This window comes from Neolamprologus multifasciatus, chromosome 13, assembly GCF_963576455.1.
Source record: "Neolamprologus multifasciatus chromosome 13, fNeoMul1.2, whole genome shotgun sequence".
NCBI lineage: Eukaryota > Metazoa > Chordata > Actinopteri > Cichliformes > Cichlidae > Neolamprologus > Neolamprologus multifasciatus.
In genome coordinates, this window is record NC_140451.1 from 21,438,257 (window position 1) to 21,462,954 (window position 24,698).

The 24,698-nt window shown below is 37.6% G+C and overlaps 1 protein-coding gene across 1 annotated transcript in view; it reads right to left on the reverse strand.

The window, feature by feature from the left end:
- The window catches only part of LOC146505521 (VPS10 domain-containing receptor SorCS1-like), a 47,169-nt gene that overhangs the window by 4,883 nt on the left and 17,588 nt on the right, over positions 1-24,698 (reverse strand). Inside the window, exons 5-23 of the mRNA XM_085182382.1 lie at positions 23,323-23,396; positions 16,835-16,899; positions 16,179-16,297; positions 15,760-15,849; positions 14,756-14,935; positions 12,115-12,261; positions 10,294-10,396; positions 9,911-9,987; positions 9,169-9,260; positions 8,880-8,987; positions 8,452-8,569; positions 8,154-8,287; positions 6,989-7,102; positions 6,071-6,242; positions 5,599-5,785; positions 4,525-4,658; positions 4,299-4,422; positions 2,575-2,687; positions 1,535-1,669 (exon numbers count right to left, since the gene is read on the reverse strand). Of these exons, the coding sequence (XP_085038508.1) occupies positions 1,535-1,669; positions 2,575-2,687; positions 4,299-4,422; positions 4,525-4,658; positions 5,599-5,785; positions 6,071-6,242; positions 6,989-7,102; positions 8,154-8,287; positions 8,452-8,569; positions 8,880-8,987; positions 9,169-9,260; positions 9,911-9,987; positions 10,294-10,396; positions 12,115-12,261; positions 14,756-14,935; positions 15,760-15,849; positions 16,179-16,297; positions 16,835-16,899; positions 23,323-23,396 (2,286 nt within the window). The remainder of the gene's footprint in view (positions 1-1,534; positions 1,670-2,574; positions 2,688-4,298; positions 4,423-4,524; positions 4,659-5,598; positions 5,786-6,070; positions 6,243-6,988; positions 7,103-8,153; positions 8,288-8,451; positions 8,570-8,879; positions 8,988-9,168; positions 9,261-9,910; positions 9,988-10,293; positions 10,397-12,114; positions 12,262-14,755; positions 14,936-15,759; positions 15,850-16,178; positions 16,298-16,834; positions 16,900-23,322; positions 23,397-24,698) is intronic.

Consider the following 24,698-nt stretch of genomic DNA (forward strand, 5'->3'; position numbering starts at 1 on the left):
GCTGACCTTTTCCAAGGCATAACATCATATTTTTCCTCACCACCAAGCAGCCAGTGGCATCCATTCATTTCACAATGGTATGAAAATGCATTTTCAGAGACTTTAAACTTGGCTGACTTCGGTAATCCATCACAATGAGCATCACGTCTGCATTTATTTTTGTCAGAGTTAACCTTAATGTTAGGTGGTGATGGAGTGCAGACTTTCCAAGTCAAGCTGCGCTTAAAACTGTGTTACTATGCAACTATAATGTAACTCTGACAGAAAATAAGAGCAGACATTATGCTCATTTTGATGTATTGCCTTGCCAGAACAAGTTTCAAGTCTCCCCAAGTTGATGATTGGAATGGAAAAAAAAAAGGGAAACTGTGGCACCAAAGAAGGCAGAAGACATTTTAAGAAGTAATAACGAAAAGCATAAAATAATTGGATAATAATTAGGTAGTCTCTCGCAGAACAGACTCTGTCTGTCAAACACATAAAAGAAAAGAAAAACTGGAGACAGGAAATAATAGTCAGTAGTCAGAGATAAGAGAGGGGGAATTTTGTGCAAATACAATTTCATTTCTGCGCGCACATACTTCCAGTACTGTGGACAAACAGAGAGAAAGTGAAGTTAAGATGTAACTCTCCTTAAAACACTTCTCCAATACATATAACCAAGGACTCTAAAAGCAGCTTGATGCTCCACATCAATCGGAAATTGGAGAAAGAATCTTAGATAATTAAGGATGATTGCAGCAATATATGAGAAACTGAAATGTATGCAAAGAGTTTCTCAGGGGGAAAAAATCAATGCAGGAGGCAGTGTGGTGAAAAAAAAAATTGCAGACCACTTTCATTTTTATCCTTTAGCTTAAGACTATGGTATGGTAAATACAATGTTCTGTGTATCTGCAAAGGAAGATGCAACCCTGTGGTGACAGAGACTGTTCTGAGTTTTCGTCTGGGTTTGTATTTTTTGAAAGCAGGAGTTAATGATGTCTGGTTTCCGAATGTTATTTTCTAGGTTATCAAGAGTTTTGTGATTCAGCCTCAGTCTGTCTTGTCCCCGGTCCCGGTGTCCAGCCTGTGAGTCTTAGTTTTGTCTCTGTGGTTATCTTACTTCCTGTTTTACTTCAATAGTCTCCTAACACATTCAGTTTTGCTTCCCTTGTCTCATTTGTCTAGATTAGTGTCACCTGTGTTCACACCTGTGGCCTGTCCTCTTGTTACCTCATGTGTATTTATGTCCTCAGTCCAGTCAGTGAGTTTATGTGGTGTTTTTAGAGTGCTACTTTTGGGTCCTCTCCTGCCTGCTAGACAGCTGCAGTGATAGAACGATATGTTTTTAATACTTAGCTTATACTGATAGCTCAACAATCCTGTATGACACTCTGAAGGAAAGGAGGCATTCTCCTGAGATGTTCTCTCCTAAGACAGTCTCTTAACTCCTCAGCTTCTTGTATTTATTTATTTTCTTTTGTGGATTACAGAAAAATAAAGTGTACTGAGTATCTGTCAAGGACCGTTATAGTGATTTATGAGACAGTACCTGATCCAGGTGTGCCCACTTTTCATCCATGGCTCTGTCACTTGGCCTCTTCTCAGGTACAATGAAAATCTCTGCTGTAGTTGGTAGCCCTGGAAGCACTGTGACCAGGAGCTGATCCTCACTGATTCCAGTGACCTTTTACAATAACAACAAAACCTCATTAAACAAGGTTTTTGAACTGACACACTTTGAGGTGATAGTGTGCACTCCGGCCCTGAAATACGATCCTTGGGGGTCATCTGTATTAACGAGTAAATTCTTTCTGCTTTCTGCTTCATATATCATTTGCCTAAGCACCAGTCACTGTCGAGGTATAATGCACGAATCAAGTTAAACATGCAAGTTCAATATGACAGTCTTTGGTAAAGGCCAGAGCTTTTAGTGCATTTGTGCCGTAACCAGAGGTCTGCTGTCAGTTTCTTGGTGCAAACTGTGGTCATATCTGACAAGACAGAAGGTCAAAGTGAATGTTTCATACTGAGGGCTACTGTCGGATATATATAGAGCTCAGTATCCAGGTCTTTTACATAACCCGCTGCTTTGATGACATCCCCACAGTGTCTGAAAGAGAAAACCAGGCACATTTAACCACAGTGTGGCTCTTTTTTACTAGAGGTTGTGGTGTTCTCTCACCGTCATTCTCTTCTTCACAGAGGCAAAAGGCAAGTGTCATAGCAGCACTTTTACTGCCCTTTAGTGTTTTGACATGTTCAGTTGAAAGCTTGCGCTCATAATAATGATTTCGAGTGATGTGCTATGTCAGCGTTCAAAGCGAAACGACTAATTACACAGCTACTGAGGTTAAAGACACTGCAGCTATTGGAGTGAAACACTTGACAAGATCACATGCATACATTACAAATGTAGCGTAACCAAAACGTAAGTGTTATCAGCTCACTAGACAGTGACTAGAGTTTTTTTTTCCCTCCTCCACACTAGTGTAAAGCTGCTAATTGTCAGAATCTAAATGAGATTTCTGAACTTTAGTTTATTCCTACTCATGTTACAGCCATTATAACACCAGCAGCTGAAAAACTGACCTGAACCATGCAGTTTTTCACAACTCTGGCGATGTCCTCTCTCCACTCAGACACCCCGGGGTTCAGCTCATCCAAATTAGATGAAAATGCCAACACGTGTGAGCGGAAATAATCTGAAATATAGGCAGAAATCTTCTTACTTCATGAAAAAAACTCTTTAAACAATTATCCACTTCACACACTTCAAATAACCCTTACACTGATTAGCAAAAGTGCAGTTTCTCGCATATATTTTTTGGTCTGGTGACCTTTTTATTTTAGAATACATTGTTTATTCCTGTGCATGCATCATTAGCTGCAGCTAAATCCTCAACTTTGTTTATTAGCTGCTACAAGAAAAGACACTTGGAGTGCCAGTGATAAAATGTATTGATGGTACTACTGGCAGAATGTAAAATGAACTGCTTCACACTGGAGATCTGCTATAGCGCTAAGTGTTTTATTAGATTCAAAGAGCAGCCCTGGGACTTCTCAAAAATTGGTATTTTCATTAAAATTTACATCTTTGTAAATGTTAGTAAATAATTTATATCAAAAAGAAAATAAATAGAAATGCTGTGCAGAGTTTCTGCTGTCTTTGTCTGTGTTACATGTATTTTTATTGTTTATGGTGAGGGTGGCACAGAGGGGCAGTGGTTAACACTGCTGTTTAGCAAGAAGGGCCTCGGTTTGAATCCACTGTCTGTGTGGTGTTTGCTTGTTCGGCTTTTGCCTCCATAGGTACACTCCAGGTATAATTTTCCCCCACAGCTCATGACATGCATGTTGATAGGAAATTCTTTGTAAAATTGGCCACAGCTGTGAGTGTGAATGGTTTGTCTCTCTGTGTTAGCTTTGCGATATTCTGGTGGCCTGTCCAGGTTACACCCTGCCTTTCACCCTGTGATGGCTGGGATAGGCTCGAAACTTTAATTGGATAAGCAGAAGAAAATGCATGCATTTAAAGTTGAGTGATGGGTCCTGTTCATGTGCCAGTTCCATATGTGGTACAATTAACTTTGCAAACTAGCATAAAAAATGAACGAAATTTAAAGAAATGCTCTGTCATTATTTATAATTACCTTTATTTATACTAGAAAAAAATAGAAGTGTCCTGGCCAAGAAAGACAACAGTGCAATCATAAGTTGCATAATTTAGTAGCACATACACATTCAAAACTATATACACATTGTTAACTGCAAGCAATAAAAATAAAAATAAAACACAGAAACAACCAAAATTTATAAAGTTGATTGTCTATGAAAAATGAATATCTTTGTAAAAGTAATTGTAATTCCAGAAACAACAGGCAAAACATCTGGTGCCTGAAGTAAATGCCTCCAAGTCATTGAAAATAGAATTAAGTTCATTAAGTAAGAACAGTTCTTACTTAATGAACTGGTCTCACTTGCTTACCCAGGCTTAAACTTGGAACACTGCAGCAATGCTTTTATGTTTTCTGGCGCTTTCAGACACATCTCATAACCCCTACAGAGCTTTCACATGAACAAAACTATAGTTACTAAACTAAACCATTTCTACTGCAACACAGCCAGCGTCCTTCACTCATGAATGGCACGAGATGTGGCTGAAAGAAGCATCACTGAACCCTTTTTTTGTGCTGTCAGAAGCCATAAAGTTTTCAAGTTATTCACTCTCAATTTCTAGAGGCAAAACAATTATCGAATGGCTACTTAAGTGCATTAGGTGAAGAAAATGATGGTAACATAAAAAAGATACATACCATAAACTGATACCCTCTTTTGATCTTGATGGACAGTGTTGCCCACTGAAGCCTGAACAGTAACAGTGTGAGTTCCCTCCTTGGAGAAAGTGAAGGGCATTGCGCCACTGAGGGTCACAACAGGCTAAAAAGGCATAGAGGCATGAGATGAGATGAAACTGTCTACTATCTATCATGCTGCTCAGTAAACAGGCAGCATGGTTTAGTAGGAGAAAGTATGGCTTACCTCCGTTTTGTTATCAAACCACCAGTAATAAGTGACTGTTCCCACATCACTGGGCTGTAGCACTGTGGTAAGGTTTACTGCTTTGTTCTTGATGACCACTGACGGAGCAGAAAGCTGGACCTGCTCGAGTTGACCTTTAGAGGGAAAATACAGAAACTCCAAAGTCGTACCTTTTGTTAAAATGCGTAAACGTAAAGCTTTCATGGTGCTCCGAATTTCAAGAGAAACCACGTATTTGATCACACAGTATTCTGGCACAATGGCCTAGAACACATTGACAGGCACGATGGAGCTGAATGCGCTTCAGGAGTGGTTTGACAAGTGTCTGCAGATGTTTTGATGTTTTTGCACCCATGAAAGTGCCACTATTGGAATCTGTTATAATGAGGTAAATTCAAGCTGACCAGTGGCGCTCTTTTCTGTCAACAAGGAGACAACAAACAGCTGTCTTTCACACCCACGCTGGATGAATGACACTCAAAGCTTTTTTCCTTTCTTTTTTTTTGGTGAAGTCTTACTTTAATGAGGCGATCTGAACCCGCAGAAGGAGCGTGAGTGCGTTTTCAAACCACTTTTTCACTCTAAAGGTTCAAAAGTCCAAGTGTTTTGATCTATTTGAAGGCTGGTGCAAAGTTAGCTGTGTTATATACGTGTATATTCCAGCTCCATATTTTTATTTTTGGACATGGCTTTGTATGATTCAGATTTCAAAATAATCCTCATTTATCTTACACTGGGCCATGGTGTAGACCCTCAAGCTGTTTTAGCTCCCTTTAAGCCAACTTTCGTCTGATGTAAACAATTAACAGAAGGTTTGAACAGCAGGTGGGTCGGGCATCTGTGAGCTAGAGCTGTATCGCCTGAGCTGATTGTATTAAAGATGTCACTGACTTCATACAACACCAAGATCAGAAAAAAACTGTGTGAATCATGTGAACTTTTAAGAATTAATATGAGCATTGCATTATGAATGATGCTTATAAATCTAGCATGGAAGTGGAAGTGTATGCATTATATGATTTTGTATGCTTTAGCAGGAGCTTATCCAGGACAAGTTACTTTTTTTCCACTCACAGGAGACATGGAGGTAGAGTACGACCCTGTCAAAGCCCAGAGCGTTGTTTGCTGTAGCAGAAACTTGGTAGATGCCAACTTTACTGTAGATATGCTTGACCCCGTCGTCGATGGAGCTTATATTCACATACGATATAGCGGTTCCATCACCAAAGTCCACTGTTATACTTGTCATGGAGCCAAGACCCTTGCAAAAGAAAAGAAAATACTGTCACTCACGCTGTAACCTTGGTTGTTTGTCAGCATTCTTGCTGACACACAACCGTGTGCTTTTTCTCTAATATCTACTGGAATGAGGTCATATTGTAAATCATGTCACACCATATTTATTTGATGTGCTGCTGCTCGGTCCTCTGTGATATGTTCATGACAGCATCTTGGTATACAGTACACCAATAAACGAGCATGCACCCTAAAAGCTTCACCCTATAATGTAAACTACATGTTTTTTTTTCTTAAGTGAACTTAGCACCTCTTCCAGAAACACCAAGAAGGTGACATTCTTTCCCAAAGTTGCTACCAGCGTTCCCTCATTGGTGAAGAGCTGGAGGCCCTTGGGAGCCTGACTGGGACACCTTTGTCGTCTGGGGCTGTACTTTAACAGGTTTCCCTCAGTGCAGTTGTTGGACAAAGCTCTGTGATATCTAGAATTCATAAAAGAAAAGAGAGGACTCCTAAAATAAAGGACGGTCAGACACGGCATGAGCATAAAAGCAGGCACAACCCATGAAGACAGTGGATACAACTGTTTGTCATATTTAACTGCTGTGTTAGATTAGTTTAATTAGCCTGTTATGAATAGATACTGATGCATACAGATTTATTACTGGATATTTTTTTATTCATATTTCCCACATATGTTTGCTGGTTTAGTCTTGTTTAATGACTAGTTTTTAAGCAGCATGTGACCTGATGCTCAGTGTGGTGGGAAGCCTGTGCTATACAGCTGGCTTATCTTGGCTGACAGTTAAATAGTGGCAATAAATATAAGCAAGCCTCGCTCTTAATCTGAAGTAAGAAAATCAGAGGTTTGATCTTTTTAATTACCTAAACTCCACACACGTCTCTTTCAAACATGTTTTCCATCTGTTTTTAACCTTGGAAATTACATTGTATGAAAACTACTATTTTCACACAACAACAGGTGATTCATGAAGGCTGATTTAAAACTAACTAAAAACATTTGTGCATCTGCTGCTTGTTTTTCTGGCATAATTTCAATCTGGTTCTACCAGAAATCTCACTCTGTGAAAACTGCCACCAAGTGCTAGCTTGGTGGGGGATATTTGATCTCTCTACTATTGATGGTCTTTACTGTGCAATGTAAACTGCATTGACAAATAAAACTGAATTAAATCAAAAACATAATGAACAAGTGACTCAAGCATACCCTGTGGTGTTGAGAAAGCTGTCCCCTGTGATGCAGTCTCTAGATGTTGCTGAATGAACGAACCAGAAAGCTGGAGCACAGGTGCCATCGATCTGCCTCTCGAACCCATAGTCGCTGTTTCAGTAGGGAAAAAGACACTATTATCAAGATTACGGATCATTTATTTATATATTAAAAAAATACCCAAACCCCACTCCAAAAAATAAAAATAAAAAAATCAATAACTACATGCATCCTTCAAACAGAAATGTTCTGGGCTAGAGAAAAGTCCCCACAGCAAAGCAGCTCAAAGTATTTGAAGGTTTGATGTTTTTTGGGGGGTTGCATCAAATTTCTGAGACAGCAAAAGCATTGTTTGTGTTAACACAAATACACAATTATAATACCTCAACAAAGTATTCATCAGTAAGACTGATCTGTCAGAAATCTTTCATCGTGATCAGGAAAACACTCTCTCAGGAGCCAGAAGTCATCTAGTAATAAAGTGGTGTTAAGCTTGTGTTATATTAGTTTGTGCTGCTCAATCAGCAGCGGTTAGATGAGAAAGATAAAAGAAAGGATGAGACAGTCTGAAGTGATAAACAAGTATCGAAGCAATACTTGTTAGACGTACAGAAGTAGCTAATAATAGAGTCTAGAGTGAACCACTACTGCTATTCATTATGGAAATCTATTCAAGGGCACTTGAATCATGCAGCAATGAACCTGCTTTCATGTGATTGCGAAGGCTGGGCACCCACATTTTTCTTTATCTCGTGATCATGTGGTCATGGACTGGTGTTTAAACTTTTTACAATTGAGATTTTTCATACTTTTGCAATGCATATTATCATAAATATAAGTTTGGGTAACACCGTGTGGTAAAAGTGACTTGTTGAGAAATACTGATAATATAAATGAACTGCACAATATACTAGGAAGCAGAAAAACATTTGTGTTCGTGAAACTTTTTTTTATTATTATTACTAAGTTATGTCCTAAATTTACAAAAGAACATGACTGAAATAGGAATAACAAGTAGTGAATTATAAAATAGATCTTTTCAAATACTGTTCTTGTTGTGCCTTAGGTTTACTTCACAGACTCTGCCTCTGGAGATTGATAAAGTGTTGTGCATTGGATTTAATGAAGTGAAAAGAGTGTAGCTGCAGAGAAGGGAACTCACCACTCAAAATCCGCCTCTGTGCACAGGCAGGAATCTGACATCTGGGAAATATACTGATCTCTGGCCTTGACACATCGAACGTTTGCTTTCAGTTTTTGGAAGATTCTCTTCATTCCCATGATGCACACTTCACCCTGTGATTAATAATGCATCATAAACATTTCAGAAATTCTTTTTTTTGTTTCTTTTTTACCATCTTGCTTTTATTGTGCAGCTAAATCAAAGTGATTCTCTTGGCTTTAATCAATGGATGAATCTTTGCGTTATCATTAGTCAAATAGCAGAAAGACCGCCTTACCTCATTGTGCAACTGCCACGTCAGATAGTCGTCAGATGTGCACCGCTGTTGGAAAATGGACCGGAAGTCGATCTTGACAAGTTGCCACTCAGATCGATGACTGAAGTGACCGAATATTCTACACAAAAAAGTCAGAAAAGCAAGAAAATTAATCAAATGTGGAGTAGATTTGAGAAGAAATATGTGAAAAACCTGTAACTCCACTGATAATAATAATAATAACAATACACTGACTCTAACCCATGTTCTGCAGGAGCAGAGAAACCCTTCTTCTACATCTTGGCTGATGAAACCCAAAAACCATATCAAATAAAATCAAGAATATTGTGAACTCTTCTAAGTCTTCATCTGGGTAAAATATAATTAGCAAGGACGGTAATGAACTAAACTGAAACACATTGAGTCTTCATGGTTCCTTCAAATCTTACGTCATTATAAGGGTGTCCTCTCCAGGCTCCCCCAGCACCCCATCAACATAGAGCGGAGAGGAGGTGAAGCTATATTTGTCCCAGTTTCTGCCCTCATCAAAACTCAGCCTGAGGGAGAGAACAATGGTTGGATCACAGACAGACCAGCCACAAATAGAGCTGAATTCTGTATGAAAAGCATCAGAGGGGAAGCAATCCCCCCCCCCCCCCCCCCACAAACTCCCTTGTTTTGTTTTGAAGATTGAATACAGTCTCTAAAAAGATGTGGTGCGTCCTTGGAGAGCCTTACCATATGTGTCTAATTGGCAGAGGTGTGTGTCGGATGGCCACCAGAGATCCTCCTTGATTCAGGAAAAACACACTGTACTCTTCCTGAAAAACCTGCAGACATAATCAGCTCCACTTCATAACTCCAGAGAAAAATTCAAGTCTGCACAAAGTACAAGAACATGCATGTTCACACCTATACAACGAACAAGCAGGAACACAGGAGTCTCAGCTGTGTGAATAAAGAAAAGCATCAAGCGAGCGTTGCTCTTATTGTTGATATTTTTTTCAGACTTAAGCCAATGGCAAAAAGTCTAAATGCTCCTTTTGTTTTATTTGTTTTAAAGATCAGATATGCACAAGGCTGGCTGTCAAACTTCACGCCTTTGTTTTTTTTTTTGTTTTGTTGGGGTTTTTTTTGAAAATGTGACTGTAGCAACAGCAGCTGAAAACTGAGGAATAAAAGTTGGCAATGAAAGCTCAGATTCCCTGTTTTGTTCTCTTCTTCTTTGTTCAGATAATAGCTCACTAAAGTCATATGTTTTAAAACTTTTGTTCCGTATTACGCTCAGTGAATAGACATGGGGAAGACAGCTTTTATCACTGGTTTCTTGAATGGATAAAAAGACTCAAAAGGAAAACCTGATTATACTCAACAGAGTAATACATTCAGAAAGCACTACCTATCGAGATGAAGACATTGTACAGGTACTAATATTACAAAATGTACCCATAGCCCTAATCTAAGAGTTAATGTAATGTACCTCTCTCCAGGTGTTCCCAGCATCAGATGTGATGAAGATGCTGACATTAGCGTTGGTCAGCTCAGGTCCAACCAAGCCTGAATACAAAAGATTTTTAATCTCAATTATTTTAAGCATGTCACGTTTTCAGATCCGATCGTTAATTCAGAACCAACACAAAAGTGCTTTTGTTAGTCATTCGACTAAAGAACATGCAACAGATGTGCAGGACAAACAGATTTTCTTTTATATTTGAAATTGTTGTCAGCTAAGAAAGACAGAGCTGGAATTGCATCTAAAAAAAACAGATGTGACTGTGTGCTGAAGGATGTGAGCAAAGACCAGCATTAAGACAGAGCGTAAACAACAGTATGGATGTGCAAAATAATCAAATATCGTCTCACCTGATGCTATTATGATTCCTGGAGCTGAGTCTTTGCTGACAATGTTTCCCGAGGTGTAAGGATTCTCTGATACGTGAAGGTGCAGGTGCAACGAACAGTATGGCTGCGAAACGTGAAGGACATTAGTTTTCCAAATCAAAATGAAACGTTAATATAGATCAGATCTATGCGCAGGAGATGACGTGAAGATTTGATTGTTATATACATGAGTAACTCAAAGCCCATATTTGGGCTTTTGTCTGTTGTAAAAAGACACAACAAGCATAAAAAAGAATTACAACAACTAAAAAAAAAAACATTTTAGTTGCAGCTGTAGCCCAATGGAATCAAAGCTCATGAAGCAATATGAGTCCCAATTTATGCTATTTCACATAGTGAGTAATGCTTAGTAAATATTGTCTTATTACAGTTCACAGAATTAGTGGAAAATGGCTAGAGATAGAGATGCAGCAGTAGAGATAATCTCTTATGAGTGTACGCTTGGTAGATTAAAAGGCAGTTTGAATGACAAAAAGTGTTTGTGGGACCTTTTTGGATTAAGTGCCTCTTTAGATTTAATTTATGGGCCTAGAATCTCTCTAAATTAAAAAAAGTTTTAATTTTCTTTTAATTTTCTGTTGACTAAGTCTGCCACTTATTATGCTTGTGCTCCTTATCTTTTATGATTTGTCTTTGCCTACCCTGGTGGAATAAGAAATAGTGTGAAGCTTTGCACTGATTTATTTTTTTAAAAGAAAAGAAAGAAAAATAAAGCAAAAATGCAATAACGTGCTGCATTTTAGCACACAAACAAAAAGCTATCCAAAAATCTATGATACAGAGCAATACATTAAAGTCTGGTTTTCAAAGCATGCTGGGATGCTATGCAAAACGTGAATAAAAATAAAATCCAGTGATTTTTAAATCATTTAATCACAACATGTTTAAAGCTAGAACTTGATGATTAAGTCATCTTCATAATATTATAATAACATGTGACTGACATGGAAAAGCAGGAAAAAAGAGGTCAGGAAACACCAAAGGTTAGGCAGCAAGTAAAATGTCTATGTTGCACATTCAATACTACAGAAATAATACTAAAACTTATATTGAATTTACAAATTTTACTCATGTCGTAGTTCCATCATCCAGTGTTTTACACCCTACTCGTTGCCACTGCTGCTAACATCTTGTTGCATGAATAATATAAGCCTCTACGGGACACAGACACACTCTAAAATTCAACATCTGAGTGCAAAACTGGGTTTTTTAAAGGGGATTAATGTAAAGAGTGGCCTGAAAGTGCATCCCAATTTTTCGTTCGTGATTTACGATGATCAAGTGCTCATGCCTGCAGTCATTCCCCAGCCCCGTATAGATATGTGCAAATGTTGCACCCCTACTGCGTACGCAGTGCTGTAGTAATACTGTCTAGAGAGAGTGCGTACATACATGTTTGACTTCATCTAAGTTCTGTGCCAGGAACTGAGCAACACATAAGACAAAAACATGAACCTAGCACTCAGAGCAGTCTGGAGCCTGAGCTTTGGCTCATAGGGATTACATTTACACGTTTGAATATGACTACAAATAAGGAAAGGTATGGTATGTTCCCTTTACTTATTACAGTAGTAATATGTATTGAATATAAATGAATACTGGAAGGTAAACCAAATCATAACAGGTCTCTTCACTTACTGCCACATTCAGAACTGCATTGCTATGGCACATAGTTATCAGCAGACTTTGACCATGGTCTAGCATGATTCACTGCGGTATTTTTGCAAGCAGATAATGAAAATCCAAATAACCAAATGTACCTCTTGTCAGTGGCCCACTTACTTGTTCACAATAGACCTTGTTTCCTTGGAGATCGGTTGCTGGAGCCTGAAGAAGACGCCAGTCTCTCCCCTTGTTGTATGTGATATAAGTTTTCACTTGGTTCTCGACAACTTTATTTGACAGGAACACCCCTTTAATCCCGGCAACCTGAGAACATGAGAGAAGGAGAGCAGTGGGGGGAAAAATAACAAAAAAGGGAGGAAAAAAATAACCGTAAATTATTCAAACTTAAGTAAAGCTGAAGACCTAGTTTGGAAAGGAAGAGATGTCTGAAAGTGATAGTTTTTCCTGACATGGAGCACTATTTTGGACCATCTGTAGGACTCTGCAAAATCAAAACAACATATGGCACAGCCCTGAGATATGTCTTCTTCTTTGTATTTATGTGCAGAGAGATGCAGACTCTCACCTGCAGCTATCACTTGAGCTCACATTTCTCTTTCATTTCCACAAATCTTTGTCAAAGTATGAATGACCATTTCATATCTTCTACTGGTCACTGCAGTTAAGTGTTTCTGGGCAGAGAGCAGCATAACTACTGCTGATGGCTATCTTAGCTTTCAACAACATGATGCTTTTACTGCTGGCTAAGGATGAGGATAATCTAGGCTGATATATACATGTGCAGCTGCTGCAACCTCATAGTAGATCTGTCAGCACAGATATAATATGTTCAGGGCACTAGTTAAAGCCGGTATTCTGCACTGTGCCAATGCACCATCACTGACCGTGTTTTCGAAATGTGTATATCAATGATACCTTATCTAATGACTAAACCTGTTAAATGTTTTCTTGTGCAACTGTAATGTTGCATGAAAAAGATGATAAAGCAGCCATAAAGTAGATATGAGAGAAGCACCCAGATGCTGCAGAATGAATGCAGTGTAACATCTGCTTCATTATAGAAGGGGCATCTAAAACGTCTCAGTGCACTTAAGGAAAACACAGCAGAAAATCCACAAGAACTCTTATGAAAGTTTTTGTCCATCTGTTGGTGCTTTACTTGTCAGAGTCTGTTATGTTGCTCAAGAAAGATCCCAAACCAGGGATTTGACTTTTGTATGGTACTCTTAGAGACAGATAGTGTCTTCGTTAGCTCTCCCCATGTTGCCTTCAGCGTCCTCTTATAGTCAACAGTTTCAGTATATGGGTAAAAAAAATTTAAAGTGTTTTTCTGATTATTCATCTAAAAAAATTCATTCCTAAGCAGCATCAATTTAATGTTATTTCATGTAATTTTTTTATAATTTTTTAAGGAAACAAATACAATCCCAAATTAGAAAACAAATTAAAGAAATCTAACTCGGTAAATATCTGACATTTTTACTTGATGAATGTGATAAAAGTTTGTGACTTTTTGATTTTCTGTCAAGCAAACCCTCTGTTGGGGCAAGAAACCACATTTGGTAACTTAAATAAATAATTTTTTAAAAAAAACTGGCTTCACTGTCAGGTTGTGGAACCATATAAACGTCTCCCAGTCAGTCAGCAAACATCAGGCTAATGTATGTGACACATAGTGATAAAAATGCATTTGAATGCAATGCTCATTAATGCATCCAATCAGCAGTGGCTGGGAGTATTTCAGACTTTAGTCTTCTACATTATGTATTTCAATAGTTGTTCTAAATGTTGAGATAGGTGTTGTCTCTAGAAATTAGTGGAATTTATGGTTAAAAGTGGTGGCACTATATTTGATCATATTTCCATAAGTCCACTTTGAGACATACACCAGATGCATCTAGAGAGCCATATTTGTGTTATTGAAAAACTCTTATAAATATAGGATAGTAGTAGTGAATAATACACTGAATGTTGCCACAAGTTCCTATAACATCATACAGTGATCCAGTGAGACATTTATCCCACTTTTAGTCATTTTCAAGCAGTGAAATGTGTGATTTTGGTTTTTTGATACCCTTATAGTATTTTTATTATACTTCAGTTACATAATGTTATTATATTTTATTAATGCTAAAATTGATTTAGTAATTCAATGTTTATGATTTATTTAGTTTTCCTTGATTTTCACATGGTTTCACCATGCTATTTATTTTTTTGTTTGTAGTAGAGATATACTTCACTGCTACTGTTTTTCTTCAAAGTGGGCTCAGTATTGACTCAAAAAAATGCTGTTTTTTCACTTGAAGTATTCTGTTCGGGCACAACCTGTATTTGTGTGTGTATGCATGCTCAGTTCAGTGTATGAACTCAAATGAACTTAGACATTTGAAGAAAAGTATATATTTCTAGCCACATTTTCTTATTGGCGAATGTTGCCACCTTACAGCAGCCTGTGCCTGTGACTGGACAGGACTCCAGTCAGGAAAGATGTTCAGAAAATAAAACAAGGAACCACATATGGTACCTTCATTTACCTTAATTAGGAACATAAAATTAAAACCATATGCTCCAATAACACTCTGGGGTTAACATTTTGAAGGAGCTCAATTAGTGCTCCATAAAGCATTCTTAAGTAGTAATGCATTAATGTCAACACAGACAGACAGACAGACAGACAGAATATAATAAATATATGAAATATATAAAAGGAGAAACTACAAAAAAAGCCACTGCCCTAATATTACAAAACCATGTAGTCAGATAAAAGCACCACCCCTGCAGCACATTCACTGCCTACCTCATAGAGGTCTATCATTATATTTCCCTCGGGACCTCCACTGCTCACAACGTCCTCCAGCATCAGGGTGAAGAATAGCCCTCTGGACTCAGACATGTACAGGTTGTAGGAATCATTCTGGTGCCAGTCCTGAATCGCTGCCACCACCTGGTTATCGTCTGTGCTGATTATCTGTAAGTCCTAAATAAGCAGAATTCATGAGTGGATGCCTCTGTGTGGATTACTTAACTACTCATTTGCCAATATGTTTCTTAGGAAATGGCTTAAAGAACAAGTAAGTGTAAATCCGCTTAGCGATGTGCACAAAGCTGCGAGCTAACAATTTGTCACTTCTTGACATCACTCAGTCTGGGTCTGTAGCAATTAGACCTAAGGCATTTCACGCTGTGCACTAAAAATGAAGCCAAGCTCCTTTTAATTTTACTGAATCTCTTATCCAGCATGGTGCACAAGATGTGCCCTTCCCAGAAAAAATGGTCACAGAATACAAGGCAGGATGGATAGATTTATTGAAACAACACTGCTGGAACTAAATCTCTCCTGTTGTTCTAACACAGTCTCTCAAACTGCTAAGCCACCCTGCTGCGCTTGCAGTAAATGGAAGTCAGTGCATTTTTGTGCAGATGCTAAATTGACATTTTCTGCTTCAGAACATTTTGGGAAGCCCTTGGGAACTCCAGATTTGCTTTCTTTAAGTAAATGTAATTTAGGCGAAGTAGCTATAGATGAGAAAACTGAAAATCAGTGCAATGCTATTAAATAAACAGAGACATAATTATGCAATCCTATATCATTTTTCAGGAGATTAAAGCACAGAAAACAATTTAATGGATCCGTCAGTAAATAATACTGGAAGCAAACTTGATGAAAGTATTTGGAAATAATCAACCCACTAAAACGTATAATCATAGAACAAAATGTCCCAGAGGAATAAATGTTTCATAGTTAAATTAATGTTACTTGTTCTTCTCAATCAAACACTGCATCCTTTCCAGTTACCTTACCTTTGGCAGAGTGTACTTGGGAAGCTTCATTGGGTAGAAAGCATTTCGTTTATAGGACACATAATGGACAGACTGGCCACCTACTGGCACCTACAAAAGCAGAATAGAGTCCATCTATCCATGGTAAACATCCATAAACATAAATGAAGACACTAACTGCCCGAAGCTCGGGTCAAATAATTTATACTGCCATCAAAACTCTGGGTTTGTTGCTAATTAGGCTGTTGTGCATCATGCCAGAGTGGCATTGTAGTAAATACACAACGCTGCAATTTATTTTTTACCCCATCCCTTCACAGGATAATGGCCCCTTTTAGTTAATGAAAAACATGACTGTACATTAAGACGAGAGTGAACACATTGGTTTTACAGCATTTAATTGTCTTTTAATGAAACCAGACCTCACAATAAAAACCCACCTGGATAAAAACGTATTCATCCTGAACCACAAGGGAATTAGGGATGATAAACCCAGGAAAAGGTTTGCTCTTGTTTCCATCAGAGCAATTCTGAAGTTTACAAGTTATGTACTGCGATCCTGTGGGTAAGCAAGAAATTAGTGCTAAAAACACAACATAATACAGGAACAAACAACCTTCTGTAGCCCACAGTCAAGGCTTAGCAGTGCCTATGCTCATAGTATTAAGTGAAGCATAGAAGCAAAAATTTGGAAGCCAATATTCTTACTAATAGATAAAGTAGAGAGAGCTGTCCCAGTTTGTTAACATCAGAAAAAATGAAGTACTCTCTACAGAGATAGGGCATTAACACACAAGGCCCTTATGGAAGTGCCCCCCTCTCTGCATTGTGGCCAAGAAAGTCGAGCTGAGTGCGCCAAGTCACAGCCCAGCCCTTCAAAAATGAATAAGCTCGACTGTATGAAGACTTCATGTAGCCAGATGGGAAGAAGAATTTCAGCACTGACTACTTTCTTTGTTTCTCATGATAATAATAATATACTTAAATGAAATTATTCATATATATTTATTATATTAAAAAAAACATTGTTAAACTAAATTGTGATAAATCAATTATTTTTTCTGTGTTGCCAAGGTAACATGTTGTTATTACTCACGCCCATCAGAGACGCTGATCTCCAGATGAATCATTCCTTGTTCTTTGTCCAAGCCCAGTCTGGACCTGTAACATCATGATAAACATTACTTTTTGTTTTATAATCAGTGTCTGTCCCGTGACCCTTAAGAAAAGTGAATGTTTCACATTGTTTGAAGAATTCCTCATTTATTTCTTACTCTGAAGCACATATAAGAGCTAAAGGCTGCCTAAAAGCCCACTTTCGTCTGATGTATGGGCTTTGCTGAAGCCTCCGCATGAAAAAGGTGATATTAGCTATGGGCTCACTGAGCCCCACCTCTTCTCTATAAGCCTACTGTGCTCTGACTGGCCAGCTTTCCAGTGCCTGTAGTGTGTTACCATCCTTTGCTTGTGAGCACTGCCTCCTCCTGTTCCTGGTGAGGAGATTCCAAGAGCAAAATGTGAAAACAGAGATGAACACAAATGTCTTGTTCTTAACTACAAATGGCAATTTCTCCAATCTATTCTCACATGTTCAAATTCAGTCTGGTATATGAGAAGATCTGCAGCAACAAGGACAGCAGCAGGGCATCTATGCTTCAAAACAGACTGGTTAAGCTAATTACCAGCTGATTGTATGATATAACACTAGAGTTTCAATCACAAGCAATATATGGAGAAGTCTATATAAAAGAAATCTGTGATAAGCTTACTTGATCTCTATGAAGATGCAGAAAAAAATGTTCATGTCATGTTTGTAGCAATGGGTTTTTTGATTAATCATATTTGATTCTGGCTCTGACATGAATATTGAAAAGTTGTAAATAACAATGTACATTATTTAGAAGGTTTTACAACCTCGAGGCTAGAAAAATGAATCCAACACAAAAGTGTTTAAAAAACTGCCGAGGCCACTTGAAGCGAGTCAGTCCCCACAGACTGCTATGGCAAAATGGCCAACTTAGAAGCAATAAAAACCTTGTTTACAGCCTGGCACAGAAAATACATAATACACTGTTTATTTGTCTTTAGAGGTAGTCTCCTCCATCATAACAAATATATACTGGGTTTTTATAACTCATCCTTCTGGATTCTGGACGTGGCTGCTTTGACTGACGTGTGCTGATGCAGCCTGCTGAACACTATATCTGCTTGCTTGGCCTCGTCTCCACTAATTCAAGTCACAGACTCAAGCCCTCCACTGTCAGTTGCTAGTGTCTTCTGGAGCATTTTCATGAAATAACCTGACTGACATTATGGCTGTGGTACAGCTTGTGCAAGAAGGTTTAGAAATTTGCCCTTTAGTGTTAAAGAGTTAAATTCTGGTATTTTACTAGTGTGCTACTAAACAAATTAGCAGGTACACATGTCTGTCCGCAAAGTTTGCGGTGGCGGTTTGTTAAACTTTTGCTTTCTTCTCTAAATCTGGTCACTTCTGGGTCCAAAAACTAACACGGCAGCAGCCAAAATGAGGCTTCAAAAGACAGAGCACAGAAAACAATGACATGCTGGGTACATCTATCTTTTATACACACATATGTGTATTTGGAAACTCCACGCTGCCAAACAGATGTGTTATTGCTCCAAAGCACCTGGAGCTGCCCAGGCTTCCGGTTGGCCAATCAGAAGACAACAGGCGGTCTGAGATGAAGGACTTAAAGAGTTCAGAAGTAATATCAGCTTTTATATTATTTATATTTTATCAGATTTTTTTGGTGTGATTCCTCCAAAGCTACTACAATACAGACTGAAAATAAAATATAAAGCAGCAAGCATTACACTGCATGCGCCTTTATGTTATGTATTAAACAGTTATTCCCAGTTATTCCCAGTAGTTCCAAAATCAAGAAGTTGTTACATTTAAATTGGAGTATTACTATTTTTTGTCACCACTAGTGCTGATAGTTGCTGCATATGGTTCATGCAGTTCATGTTTTTTTTTTTCATAAACTGCATGAGAACAACTAATGCTAACTGAGAAATAACTTATTTACATATAAATATAATTGTACTGACTTGCATACATTTGCAAAGGATTAAAAGTTAGTTTAACTTAAAGAACAGGCAGAATTTTCTTTTTTTTTTTTTTTTTTTCTTTTATCCCCTTAATAAATTATTTTTGGGACTCCTGAAGCCCTAAATTAGGATTTCATTTGTAGGTCCTCCAATTTTAACATTCAGTGTTTTGTATCAAGTAGCTTAGTAAAATAGCGAGACAAAAAGCACTGAATATATTTGAATAAAGTGGAGCCTTGTACATAATCAGGCTGTAACAGAAACAAAGAAAGCTGAGAAAACTCCTTAGTAAGCGCATTGAGCTCACAGTAATTGGTGGGGTTTTTTAATGCTCTTAGAAGTGCAATATTTGTCTTAGATTAGTTGGTTGTCATTTAAATTGCATTAGTGGTCATGAGAAATAAGAGAAGGAGCAGTGGCGATTTTTAGGGTTTCATTTTCCAGGAGCAACAACATAGCAACCATAACTACAGACGCTGACCTGATGGGTCGTTTGGCCTGTACCACTCGTTATCTGTAAAGTATACTTAGCTATCTTATTCACTTTCACTACAGATTCTTCACGGTAGCGGTTAAGTGAAGAGTGACTGGAGTGACCACTTCTTGTATTAATAGCAGCTGTTGTGACAGAAGATGGGTTTTCTTCTCATTTTCCATACTGTGTCTGAACTACAATATAAAAAAGCTCCAATCCTGCTTCCCTCAGCACTCTGTAATTGCCTCACAGCTCCATCTCTTTTAATGGACTTTCTGTCAAATACTTCATCCAATTCTATCAGTGAACAGCAGCACTTGGTCTTAAATAACCCCTGCAATGTTACACTATGTTCCCCAATAACTAACGCCTTTTGGTAGCATTTTACAGCAAGGACGCAAGACCTTTCAGGAATTCATAGACCGCTTTGTGGTTGAGTAAACACATTTGATTAAAATATTTGATTAAAACCTTCAGAGCTATAAGTAACATACCTGAATTAATAGTATCTAATGCAACAATTTAGGGATTTCAATGGCAAAGATTTGTGAATTATCAAATCATGTTAATGTCTTCATCATGGTGTAGGATGGGCTAAAAAAAATTGAAGTAATGGCATTGAGCGATTTTGGTTGAATTCCAAATGTTATAATTACATATCAGAGCTTTGATTCTTCGTATCTTTAGCCTGGCCTTTCAGATAAAGAGGCAGCCTTGTCCTTCTTTAACACAACAAAGCGAATGATAAATAGCAGCAGAAAATAAATCATATTCAACTTTTCATATCAGTATGCAAGAGGTCATGAATTCACGATAAGTGTTACCATATGCTTTTGTAAATCATCTTAAACTGAGCAGTGTGGGATGTTTTTTTCTTGCATATTTGGGTTTATGTATTTCCTTAAAGACAAAAGGATGTGCTTACACATTTGAGCACTGTAAATTAGATTTTTGATTAATCCTTTGGCATCACTCACTGTTCCAGATGATGGGGGAAAAAAAATCAAACATATCTTTAAAACTGGGATTTGTTGCATTGACGCTTCTGTGTTAGTAAGGTGAATTCTTTATTTGGTTTTTGGTTTTTATTTTTTAAAACAAACAACTGTTATGAGTGATTTTCACACCAAACCTTTGGTGGTTTGTGAAGAAAGACCATCTGCTGATGTCTTGTACAAACCTAAATTATGAACACATTCTCTGCTGAAGAGTAGCTGCAGTCTCATGTAAGAAAGAATTTGAAAGTCAAACATGTGTATTTATATACTAACCTACTGTGCAAAAATGTTCAGCTGCCCCTCATTTCTTTATATTTTGCTAGGGGATGTGGACCAGGTGCAGTAAACATACATGGATCTACAGTGTATAAGGTAAACTGCCTAAAAACACATTTCTAACAAGCTTGAAAGTCAATATTTGGTAGGATTACATTCAACACAGCCTGAAACCACTTAGGCAAGCTATCTTGTAATGTTTTTGAATAGTTTTCCATGCTTATTGAAGGACATTTAAAGCTTTCTTTGAATATTGGCTGTTTTTTGGCTCGATCTGGGGAGGCCACTCATGACTGACTGTGTTTCACTGTGTGTTTGCTGGAAAATTAAGCTGTTGTCAGTCAGATGCTTTCTAGATCATAGATCATTATGCATTTCATCTTTTTTTTAATGTCTAATGGGAGAGGGCCCACCCACATCTACAATGAGCCCATTCTGACTGCCCATAAGAATATTGTTTTTAATTTTTAATGATCAGAATAACGTATTTAAATGCACAAAAGGCTAAATGTGAATTCTATGAAAACACCGATAATTGTGTACATACAGTGAGGATGAAGTAAATGAACTCTATTAAGGTAGCAAATATCAAATGAATGAATGAAATGAAGCTCATTCATTTACCGCAGTCAAGCAACACTTTTATTATATTATTTATTTAGTTAAAATTTCAATGTCAGTATTTAAGAGAGTGAATACTCTATGATGGTCTTCACAATGGTGATAGATCAGGTATTGTTTTCATACATTATGCATGTGCATGTATTCACTTGTAATAAACATAAGTGGTAGAATAGTATCAAAGACATTCATTTTATGTGATTACAAGTTCCAGCCTGAATTAGTTTGGCCCATCCTTGCACTACACCTGTACACACTGCACACTACATCGAGATATGGCAACTTTTCAGCTAATTTGGCAAACATACAATTTCATATTTGTAAAACTGCTTTATGTTTGACATGTTTCACATATTTAGCTCAAGAAATGGGAACTAATGTGTTTGAGAGAGGATTTAGTAACAAAGTGCCTAAAGATACAATATAAAATTGTTTATTTGTCAAGTTGTCTGTTGAATGTAGACTGGTTCATCCGTTCAGTTAGTTTTTTTCTATCCTTAGATGATAATTAGGTCAGTGTTACATAGCATTTCTCTAAAAGTACTGGACTGAAAATGAGTGAAAAATAGCCATAGTCTATAGGAAAATTATGAAAGACCTTGTACAGTACTGTGTGTAGTTCATTATTTAGGTTACATGGAAAGATCCAGTATACTTTATGTTTTACACATCATTATAAAGGGATTACAACCTACTCTTGTAGAAGGCTGGTTGTTATAATGCTGTGTTTTACCCTGAACATGGGACAGGATTTCTGTGTTGGCAATAAAATGTTTTTGTGTGACAAGCTCCTTCACCACTGCAAATTGTATTTTTAGTGTATTTTAAGTCCTTGTGGGCTGGGAGTTTGACGCAATAAATACCGAACTCAAACATACACAGTCACTAAATCCTGTGGGCTTACTTCATGCAGCAGTTTTAGCTTATGAAGATTTTCCAACCTAACTGCAAACTGAAGTACCTTTAACCCAAAGATGTCCATCGTTCTGCATTTAATTGTATTGACTAGAAAAAAACAAATTAGAAAGTTAACTATTTCTCCTGAACAACCATAAGCAATGAGGCTTGAGGATAAAAAATATCAGCATCATTAAACAAGGCACTAAAATGCCTTGTTCATGACTTTCCCTTAATTCTACTTAGTCATTACCTCTTCCCTACAGATTTGTATTTACCATAATATTGTCAACATGATTTAAGACTAACAAAAACCTGCAGATCACTCCACTGTACGTCATTTCAAACTTCCTGATTAATATGGCTTTATTTATTTATTTATTTATTTATTTAGAGAAGACTGTGAAGCCAGCTCCTATAAAAACTGTCATAAATTTAACACATATCAGCGACCATAGTCCCTGTATCGGTTCCTAAGAGAAGCTCAAAAGCCCCAGGACACAACCTCAGTCCTGACTCTATGCATCAGGTACATGCATGCAAAAAAAGGAAGAAAGAAAGGAAACCAAAAAAAGAAAACCTGATGGATAATGTTTGGGTAAGCCCTAAATTTGTAACATACTATGGTAATCCAAAAATATGCCAAAAATATTTCATGAGGAGACTGCATTCAGTGGATCAAATATTTATAAGTGTGTGTAAACTAGACACAGCGCATTATGTAAAAAATAAAAAGAACGACAAGCAAATATAAAATATTTATAAATACAAGCCAAGCTCTGCCTTCCTGGAAACCTTGCTTGGCATTTGCTATTTAAAGAAAAAGGCTTTACGTTTAATTAATTTTTACCATTTCTGAAAGGACAAATGCAAACATGTTGTTTTTTCTATAACCCAAGGCACTTCCTACAAAGATCTTTATTAAAAAAAAATGCTTTACATGGCACTTTTGAAAACAAAGCCAGAAAGTGCTTTACAAGACAAAATAAAAATGGCAGGCCCGAGCTAAAACTTTAAAAATGGCACACTTGAGACTCTAGATGTTAGGTTTAAATCTGACTTGAAAACATTAATGTTTTGTCTTCTTTGTCATTGCTGAAAACAAGCTGCTGACTGATCATTCCCCTCTGTACTACTGTTGTGAGCAGAGTGCTAAAAATGCACACAACTCAATTTACATATTTTGTGTGAAAATAATGCAGCATGTTTCTACCAGAATGACAAATGACTGGATGTTGATCTCACCAGTAGAATCTGTTGGGGACGACGTTGTCATGCACAAGCTGCCATCTTCTTCCAAACTCAACGGAGACATAGAGCTGAAAAATGGGAAGGCATTAATCAAATGTCTACGGCATGAGGTACAGTATAAAGATGATTTTTTTCAGAATCTCCAAAAGGATTATTTCAAGATTTATGTCCAACTTTTTTTCCAAGCAGCTGCCAAATCTTTAAATTTTGTGGCATTAAGATTTTTAGTTGTCTTTTTTTTTAAAAATACAGCACTACTAAGTGCATGCTTTATGCGGAGATCCACCAGTTCATGTAAAAATGCAGTAACCCTTAGAAGCCAGATTTTAAAAATAAAACAGGGAATGGTGTATATCTACTGTGATGGCTTAAATAAGAGGGAAGTGATATACAAAGTGGTCTCTGAGTTAAAAACCACAGCGTCTTGTTGTTAAAGTAACACAGCAGGATTCCTACCTGACATCTTAAAATCCGTCTTGTAGCTGTCATTGTAATTTTTCTCCATAAAGCCATTTTACTTGTGTTCAAGCAGTCCGAAAGCCTGTCATCTCTCCTTAATGACTGAGCAGCGTGCATCTTAAGCTTTCAGGCTTACAAGGATCGGCAATATCATTTTTGAGTTATCTAAGTACTTACAACTTTTAAAAGGCATGACAGGCAATCAATAAATGTAAAATGAAACCCAGCTATAGCTGCGATAAAAGGAAGAAGGAAAACCCCTGAAATGTAGCTTTACAAAGACATACAGAATGACCTAAAGGCAAACGTCTCTGGAGCATCTTTATTTTGACCCATCTGTGGCTCTCAACTCAGCTTTCATCTTCCTCGCTGCATCATTTATCTCACTTCTCAGACCTTGACCGTTTTTCTCTCTGAAAATCAAGTCTTCCAATAGCAGGCTGGGAGTCCGAGTTTGATGCCTCTGGTTTTGAGTAAAGCAGACAGCAGAGTTCTCACACAGAGTAATGGAGGGTGTGTGTTTATGCTCACTATTGTGTGTGAGTGAGTTTGTGCATTGTTTGGGCGTGTCTAACTTGTTAACTTTCCCCTGTGCTTTCTGAGGACACATCCATTCAGAGTTGTCTGTAGCTGCACCTTATGACCTGTTAAGGGCTGCAGAAGCGGCAGATATCTGTGCTTGTGAAGACCATGTTATGAGAGTTAACGTTGGCATTAAAATGAATGCATCTGGCCATGAAGGCAACCTATGTTCTGTATCATTTTATAGAGAGATTACTTGCAATGTGACCCCACGGTGACTTCAGTCTGGCAGAACATTCAAGTAAAAGTAACAAAAGAATAAAAAGCAGCAAGTAATCTGTATACAACAGCCCACATTCTCATATGGAGATGTTTTTCTGTCTCATTTT